At 42.9% G+C, this 9,245-nt stretch overlaps 1 protein-coding gene across 1 annotated transcript; it reads left to right on the top strand.

Moving 5' to 3' along the window:
* Positions 1 to 1,530: 1,530 nt before the first annotated feature.
* Positions 1,531 to 8,429, top strand: LOC308086503 (mediator of RNA polymerase II transcription subunit 26). Its single transcript, XM_080430057.1, has 3 exons — positions 1,531 to 1,852; positions 4,734 to 4,808; positions 5,029 to 8,429. Exons 1-3 carry the CDS (start codon positions 1,790 to 1,792, stop codon positions 6,763 to 6,765), a joined length of 1,875 nt encoding a protein of 624 aa, XP_080286183.1. The 5' UTR covers positions 1,531 to 1,789; the 3' UTR covers positions 6,766 to 8,429.
* Positions 8,430 to 9,245: the final 816 nt, after the last annotated feature.

The raw sequence follows: 9,245 nt of genomic DNA on the forward strand, positions 1-9,245 counted from the left end.
ACATTGAGGTGTTCACAATGTTTAGGTGCCCTCAACCTGTATTCGTAATCATTAGATAGTCATTAGTCAGTCATTAGTCGTTATAGTCCGGCAGCCCCTGATGTGGGATATGAAATTTCGTATATCGTTTTTTTTTAATGGCCTAAAATATTGTCTATACACATACATTCATGACACCACCTGCTGACAGCAGTCAGCATTGATCAATTGATCAATTCCTTTCCTCAAAATGTATTTGGAAGTCAACTGTAATCTCAGATGAATGAAAATGTTATGGCTTTTTGACAATAATGTGGTGGACATTATTGGCAACTAGGATTTCTTAGGACTTTTGATGTGTTGTTCTGGTGAATAGAAATGGTCTGTGAAGAAAAACATTCTGTTAATTACTTTGATTTTGAGGTCCAAAATTAGCTAGTTTGCCTGGGCTATACTATACCCCCTATATAAGAAAATTGCTCAATGCTGACAGCCGGTCACTCAGCAGTGGTTTTTAAAAAAAAATATATATACACCAAATTTCATACATGACACCTCTGCATAGTACAACAATGCACTTCTATCTTTAATAACATTTGACTGACTGTCTACTGTATTGATAATGAGAGATTGTGTTCATTTTGTTCTTGGTAATTCAAGACTTTTTTTGTTTTGCAGTTTTTTTATTCAAAATAGAAGAATATTTTGCAGCATCTATCTAGTGCCCACAGCAGTCCACTGACTGTAAATAACAGCCGCAGATGAGCCGCAAATAATACAATGATATTAAATGCCCCTGTTGCAAGTTGATGATGTCATATGTCCATGTGTGGTCCAACCCTATGGAATGTATGGAATTCAGGCGCTAACTAAAAACAACTTAATACTTCCTAAGGTTAATGAGCATCACAACTATATTTTAAATATGTTTTATTAGCACATGCATTCCATACATTCCATAGGGCTGGAACACACATGGACAAATAACATCATCAACTTGCCACGGGAGTTGTCCTTAATGAGTAAATAAAAATAAATACAATATTTAAAGTGTTTTTAATTTTCAATTTTAGTTATAGAGGGCAATTATAATGTATTAAGGCATAAAAGGCTTATTAGCCAGGGATCCTTTTAATAGTTTTGAATGTACATCTACAAGACAAAATATTGATTGATTGATTGAATATTTTATTAACAGTTTGCAAAAAAAGCACAGAGGTAGTTTTATTTATACAAAGATGCTAAAAGGATAAACCCAAGAAAGGTCCTGTGTACGCTTGTGCATTTAAAGAAAACATCTTTTACGCGAAGATTTCCAGTCATCTTGTCAGAGTGGGGGTCTTTTAGGGTTCTAAAGTTGACCTCAGAAAATGTTTGAGAAGAACCACTGTCATCATAACTCAGGTACAGGCTGTACCCATAGAGTTGGCTGTACCTTACAGCAGGTGTCGGTGTCGGTTTGCAACGCAGCCATTTAAACCAAAGAAGAAGCCAGAAGAAGGGTGAGAAATGTCCCGTCATGCAGCGCGGCTCAGAGGAGCGCTCGGCAGAGAGCAGAGAGACGTGATGATGGAGGCCATGAAGCCTGTCTGACGAGCCCGACAACTCTCCCAAAGAGCCTTATTACCTCTGTTCGCACACTTTAAAGTCTCACCAGGCGCTCTCCGGGGAACCGAACCTGAGAGCGACGCGCCGGGCCCATCACACAGTACCACCATGGTGCTGGCTCTCCTCGGGGCGGGTTGTTTGTCGCTGATAGGCCGCCCGTAGTGAAGCGCTGCTTTCTCTCTTCTCCCCGAGAGGCTGGAGGATGACAGCGACCCCGCAGCAGATGAGAGACCGGCTGCTGGCGGCCATCGACGGCCAGAGCAACGTGAGTAACACCGCTGACCCGAACCGGGGGGAGAACCCCCAGCGAGAACCGTTGCTAACGAACCTTTTCGAGAGCGATAAGAAAAACACACAGAGAAGGCTGGAATCCTCCCCCAGAGGCTGACACCACACACAAAGCGGAGTGTAGAAGCATAACATGAAGTGTCAATAAGAAAGAGTTGGTCAGATGAATAACAGCAGTGTCAGTGTGTTGGACTTGGACGAGATCACAGCCTGACGGCGAAAATCGATGTGTGTTCAACCAAAACGACGTGTTTTAATGAAAGCCCTTTAACTCCTGCGAGCTGACAACAAACCCTTTGGCTTTGTAGATCTGTTCTTGACGGCCAGCGACACCGTTGTACTGAGGATTATAGTTCAGCTTAATGAGCTAGTGAGCTAATGAGCTAGTGACAGTCACTTGTACTGGTGGTGGAAATGAATGGAGGCTTTCTTGGGAACAATGTCAGACAAGATGCCAAGAGATAAAGATTTATTTGTATTTTTAATATGTTTGTTACACGTTTAGTCATTGGTTATTATTGTTAACTTAAGTTGTTTCTAGAACATTTACTTTTGTTGTGTCAGGTCTTGTTAGCTATTATGTGCACTGTAGGCATTGACAAGGTTTGAAAAGTAAATGTAAATGGCTTGTTCAGGGTTGGGTCAGATTATTTAAATGTAGTCAGTTACTGAATACAAATTACAAGGCAATTGTCATTATAAATGTAATCCCTTGAATTATAAAATATGTAAACTGATCTGAGTACTTATTGCAGAATCAAAAATAATGGCATGCAGCCACAGAAAATTGAGTTCCACTAACATCTCTTTTTTTTTCAATGCAAGTAAAACACATTTGTCCCATAGGATTTGCAAGGATAAACAATAGGACCCATTCATTGACTGTGTGTAATGTGGTTTACTGTGGTCCTTACAGGGCTGAGAAACCCTGTATGCTAGTTTTTCTTTTCATAAGTAAATAGCATTGTTTACCCAATAATCAACAACCCATCAACACCTCCCCTGGTGAAACCACCCCCCACCCCACCACCACCTTGACAGCAGACAGCCCTTTTGTATATAGATGTAATAAAACAATGTTATCAAGCTTCCTTGTAACTATAATAATCTAATTACACTTTTCCCCCAGATTGTAATCGGAGCTGATTATAAAGTAGTTATTACATGAAGCCAGTTACTACTACCCAACCCTGGTTGATTTACGTGATGAGATGTAGAGAATTCTAAAGAATTCTATCAAATGAGCAAAACATAATTGTTGAACTTTGCACAAAGTCTGAGCATGTACATTGGCCTTTATGAGTTGGCCCTTGGGCCACTAGTAGGACAAACTTCTGTGCCAACTGGTTTTCACCCAGCCAATTCTGTCTCCAACACAGAGCCCTTCACAAGCCCTTTATACAGCTGTGTGAGAGATGTTCAGATGTTTGGTTTGGTTGATTTATTGTTTTTGTTCTCCAGAGCAGCGGAGCCTTGAATTTATGGAGATTTTTTAAAGTTTTTGTCACATTCCTGAGCCAATAATTTGATGACCGGGTCATCGGTCAATAGGATACTCAGTAGGAGACTCTTTGAGTCAGGTCAGAGTAGGAGACTCCGCTGGTCATCAAATTATTGACTTAGGAATGCGACAAAAAACAACAAATCTCCATGAATTCAAGGCTTCATGGGTTGTGTAACTGATAGAAAATAAGTATTTGTTTTGGGTGAACTACTACTTTAACATGGCCGTGTTAAAGGAGTAGTTCACCCAAAAAACGACTTATGACTAAGAATGAAAATAAGTGGTCAGATGGGTGGGCCGTCCGCATTTTCAGACATGCGGGCATTTTCAGAGAGCATGTCTATTTTAACGTTGTAATCGCTGCTCTAGAGTCACGTGTACTTACGTATGGGTAAACTTGTGCATTTGCATGACATTTCAGTTTGTCTGAAACCAGCAGTGGTTGTACATTTTCCATGTGCAGGTGCACATATGAAAGTTCATTCAAATAATGGTTTAGCCCCCCTTATAGGTCCCGTCTCCCCATTGTATGTACAGTTGATATAAAGTATATTGAAAACCATAAAGATGACAAATCAGGTCCTCATCCTCAGTATTATTGCAGTACTTCTGTCGTGTCTCTGCTGTATAGTCAAGTCAATAATATTCATATTGCGCCGAATCAATCTCATGACACTTTACATATAGATCAGGTCAGGACCATTATTGTAGGCTTTGTTCAGACTGCAGACAAATCCGATTTGTTCACACTGTTGGCAAGTAGATTGGTGTACTCAACATCGTCAAACCTATCATTGGTTTCTGTGGTAACGACATAGATAGGAGGCTTGAGTAGTGCTTAATTTATACACTCATATCATGACGATGTCAGTCACTCGCTGACAATAGCCAATCTACTAGTTCAAAAAGCTTGGTTGTAGATCCAGCTATTTATGATGAGCGACACTGTCATACGATGAAGTATAAATCAGACTTCAGTGTCTTGAGTGTCCAGACTGAGACGCTGCTTTAGAAATCTGATAAGAATCTGAGATAATCTGAGACTTCTTATGTCTGTTCAGACTTGATGGAACCACTCTGATTCCAATCTGGATTCGCCAAAAATCTGATTATTTGGGCTGACAGTCTGAACAAATACATAATGTAGAGACCCTACATTATTTCCCACATGAGCAAGGAAAAACTTTTTTCCCCTTGAGCAGAGCCTTTCTCTAAGGGGCAGACATCTGCCTTGACCGGTTGTATGGGGTTTCATGTGAGGATGATGGGTGAATGTAATGCATGTTGTTAAGTACTTTGGATAAAGGCGCTATGCTAATGCTCCATTTACCAATATAATGTGTTGTTTGAGCAGATCCGCAACATGGTGATGGTCCTGGAAGTGATCTCTTACCTGGAGAAATATCCCATCACCAAAGAGACACTTGAGGTAGGTTATTTTAAGAATTATTGTTTTTAATCAAACAAGAACATCAATTAATTAACAAGATGAATAGAAAATACATCTACTTCTGGTGCGTGAAAGTAGAAAAATCCAAGTTAGGCACAACTGTATTATGTTTGTCTTTATACAAAAAAAAAAAGTGTACCTCAGCTCTTCAAATTGTGTTGCTTTAAGACACCAAAGATTTGATCTTTTGTCTTTAAAGGAAACTCGTCTGGGAAAGCTGATCAATGACGTCCGGAAGAAAACCAAGAATGAAGACCTGTCTAAGAGGGCCAAGAAGCTCCTGCGGACCTGGCAGAAGTTGATTGAGCCGGGCCCGGGTCACGAAGTTCTGTCCAAGGGCCACACGGAAACGTCAGGTTCTTCCAACGGCGCTTCTCACCCCTGTCGGACTGACATCTCCGCCCCTGCCACTCCACCGTCGGCAAAGGCGCTGCCGTCGGCAAAGGCGCTGCCGTCGGCAAAGGCGCTGCCGTCGGCAAAGGCGCTTCCGTCGGCAAAGGCGCCACCATCGGCAAAGGCGCCACCATCGGCAAAGGCGCTACCATCGGCAAAGGCGCTACCGTCAGCAAAGTCGCTTCCGGAGTTGAAGAGCAGAAATGACTTCAACAACCGTCACTCCCCCAAAGCAGAGAAGCCGCCGAGCAGCCGGAAACGGAGAGGGGAGCAGAAGGAAGGGCCGCGCTTGCCAGCGAAGATCGCCAAGACGGCAGCCTACGATAAAAACCAGAACTCGGTACGACCGCTGTCAAACGGAATCTCCGCCGTCCCTGACGCTTCAGAGCGGGAGATATCTGAGCATCTGGACAACGACAGGGTCAACAAGATCCCTGTCAACGCCGTCAGACCGCACCCGAGTTCCCCGGGTTTCAGCAGACCCCCGAGCACTTCCTCCTTACTCAAAACGTCAGTGTTGCAGCAGCATGCCAGACTGGAACAGGCTGCGTCAGGGGCCCCGCACCTGCCCAAGAGCCCCAGGACTGGGAGCCCTCGCTGCTCCTCGCACAGCCCTCGAACTCCAAAGCAGGAAGTAGTCATCATCAAACCGCCCGCGCCCAAAGCGTCAACTCTGTCGAGCCCCGTCGAGAGCGCCGCGTCTCTGGACAGCTCTGGACTGGGATGTTCTCCTTTGCCTTCTCCACAGCCTTTAACTGCTTCTGTTCAGGGTTTGCACACCATGGACACTTCCTGGTACCCCTCAGATATGGACTCTCAGAGCAGCTGGACATCCAGGCCTCCAGAAAGTTCTCTTCCCGCCTCCCCTTACTGCGAGGGGGTGGGCGTCAAGGCCGACGACACCATAGGAAAAACAGGAAAAAAGAAAAGAAAAAAATACAGGCCTAAGGACTACGTGGTGAACTTAGACGGACAGAGCACGGAGAACAGCACTAAACCAGTCAGGTTAAAAGACAGGAGACTGACCTATGACCCCTCCACAGGTCAGATCAAAACTTCCATCCATAAAGAGTCTTGCCAGCAGGAGGCGGAGGTCTCTGAACCACACAGGACAGAAGCGCTGAAACAGAACGTGCCTGTTCCTCCCAGTCCGTTCCAGCAAACCAACTGGAAGGAGCTGTCAAGGAACGAGATCATTCAGTCGTACCTGAGCCAGCAGAGCAACGTGCTCACCTCGTCGGGGGCCCAGACCCCCGGGGCCCACTTCTTCCTGAACGAGTATTTGAAACAAGAGGAGCACCACATCAAAGAGACGAGAAAAACGCACGTGCTGGCATCCAACCTCCCTGTTACTGACTTACCGGGGGTCAGCCGAGAGGTCACAGAGGACGAGCTGCAACGGTTACACACACAACACTGGCCCGGGGTCAACGGGTGCCGCGACACCAAGGACAATTGGTATGACTGGACAGAGTGCATATCCCTAGAGCCGCACGGAGACGAGAGCAAGCTGAACATACTACCATATGTGTGTATCGACTGAAAACCCTTTCTGAGGCGCCTCCACCTCGCATACTGTATCTCTTGGCTCTTTTCGACTACGAAGGGTTAACCCAGAACCTGAAACTTTCAAGAACCGTGAAGTTCTGTGATGTTGTTTTTGTTTGTTTGCGTTTACATTAGAACCAGAACCACCCCAGGAGGAGGTACGTCATAAACAAACAAAAAAACGAATACAAAAGAAAAAATTGCTATTTTTTCTAAACTCACAAAACTCGAACACTCAAAAAAGCTAAAGTAGCCGATCTACAAGCTAACAACGCGTTGCGACGTGGTGTGAGCGTGTATGTACATCTGCTATTTTGGCTATTTAGAACATTTTTGAAAGTACAAGTTATGGGTTCCCACTACTCAGGGTTAGTACTACCTCCTGAGCAGGACCCAAAGTAGGTTCTGAGAACCTTATCTGAAACCCAGCCATAGCGTATGGAAATAATTCCAGAACCTGTGAAATAAGTTCCACAACACGGTTGTTCCTGTAGTCGAAAAGAGCCATGTCTCAGAGGGAGAGGTTGAGATGTGTCAAGGCTGTTCAGGAAAGCCTGTGCAGCTTCTTGACACATTCTGTGAAAGTAACCTAAAACGACACGCTGCCTGTCATAATAGCAGTTGCTGATCAGTGTTTGATGGGAAGTTATCTTAACTAATACATCGCTGTAGTTGTGGAAATAAAGGTATATTAAGGCTATGCATAAGCTGCCAGTTGAGTTGATGTCTCGAACCTTTGCAGGCTGAGACAAAAGCCCTGATCTGTGCTCTCCTCTCTCTATCTCTCTTTGTACAGGAGAAAATGTCATGTCCGAATGCACGTTGACATTGCCCAATAGGAAACATGCATACCTCAGAATATCACTTATACAGTTTTACTGAGTTTTTATTATTTTTCTTTTCGTTTTAGGGTCCACTCCACAGTTCTGGCAATGCCTAAACAGCACTTAGTTCAATAACAATTTCGGCTTTCAAAGAAAGCTGAAAAAGAAAGAAAATATGAACCTGGCTCAACTATACGTATATACTATACGTAACTACTGTACAAGTATACATACTGACATGACATTCTTTCCTCATTCGCAGGACACATACTGAGAACAGAGGGGTTTAGGCCATCATGTATGACTTTATTTATCTTAACATTGCATATTCTCTTCATTTTGCAGTTTTCCATATATGTTCATACTACACTCAGTCATTTCTGTCAGATTTATTAAACCTGTTATTTACGGAGATTTGGTTAGATGGTGCAACAGCAACATTCCAACAGCAATCTTTACAGGGAAATGATCTCCAAAATGACACATTTTGATAATGTGAACTTCTAGCTTTTTGTTTTTCTGCTTTTCCCCCACATATTTAGGTTGTAAAATAATAACTGACAAATGGCAGAGCAGATGATGTGACAACAAGGCATCTTTTGTACTGTGAGGAAAACTGAAAACTAAATTAACATGCTGGAAATTGTACTTATTACCATTCCTTTAGATATTGTTTGCCTTATGGAAACCTGTGTTTTCCCTAAAAACAGAGCCTTAGTGAATGTACAGAAATTAGCCTTTTGTGTTCCGTCGAATGCAGAAGAGAACATATTTGCTACTTAGTCCTTTTAAGTGGACATGTTCATATGTGTTAATAAAAAAAATGCTGAAACTGTGATTGTCTTTTACATTTTCTGATATCCCTTCTAAGTATGTACATGTTTCCAATTCCTTTGGTACAGTCAGTCATTGCTGATATTTTTCTTTTTGTCACTAGCACAGTTTTTATTCTGTAAATGTTATCTTCTGAATAATGGACTCTTATTTTCTTAATTGAAGTTGTACGTCCATTAAGCCCTGCCCTACAGCTACAGTATTTAGTATTATTCCTATTCTGTAAGAATGTATCCGTTGTCTCACTGAGGGGCCGTGGTGAAACCTGAATAGAGGAAGTGACGTTCAGTGTTCTCAGTCCCACAATGGTACTTCTACATCCCATCACTTGGAGGGACTACCGCTCTGTAATTGGTTTGTTGTCTGGCTGCACATTGGTTCTCAAACTTTGGCCGCGCCCCCCATTTGAAATGATTTTATGGGCGCGTTCGAAAATTACGCACCGGAGCACACTCGCCTATTAGTTTGTATTGGCCAGTGCGCTCAGTGCTGTATTTTCGAACGCACCCAATGCCAGGGATCCCTATCATTTTTCAAAAATAGCAGATCTACAGCTCACAACGCATTACGCTACGTTGTGAGCTTATAGATACATTTTAGAATGTCCGAAGTATAAAATTGGGTAAAGTAGTTTTTGTCCCCTGAACCCCACTTTGAGGACCACTGGTCTGGCAACATCCAGCTAATGATTGCCAACAGTAAATAACATTTGACATAGGAATAATAAAATCAGTACATCAGGCATTGTCCATAGTTGTAATAACTAATCTCCGATCTGATGACCTTCAAAAGAGTTAATTTAGTAGATCTTTGAAGG

This window comes from Gymnoscopelus braueri, assembly GCF_963280865.1.
Source record: "Gymnoscopelus braueri genome assembly, chromosome: 6".
In the NCBI taxonomy this organism is placed as follows: Eukaryota; Metazoa; Chordata; class Actinopteri; order Myctophiformes; family Myctophidae; genus Gymnoscopelus; species Gymnoscopelus braueri.

Bases quoted from the DNA above. Each gene is read 5' to 3' on its own strand.
- LOC308086503 (XM_080430057.1), top strand. From the start codon at position 1,790: ATGACAGCGACCCCGCAGCAGATGAGAGACCGGCTGCTGGCGGCCATC. The intron at 1,853-4,733 runs GTGAGTAACACC...TTGTTTGAGCAG, and splicing joins CCATCGACGGCCAGAGCAAC to ATCCGCAACATGGTGATGGT. The intron at 4,809-5,028 runs GTAGGTTATTTT...TTGTCTTTAAAG, and splicing joins TCACCAAAGAGACACTTGAG to GAAACTCGTCTGGGAAAGCT.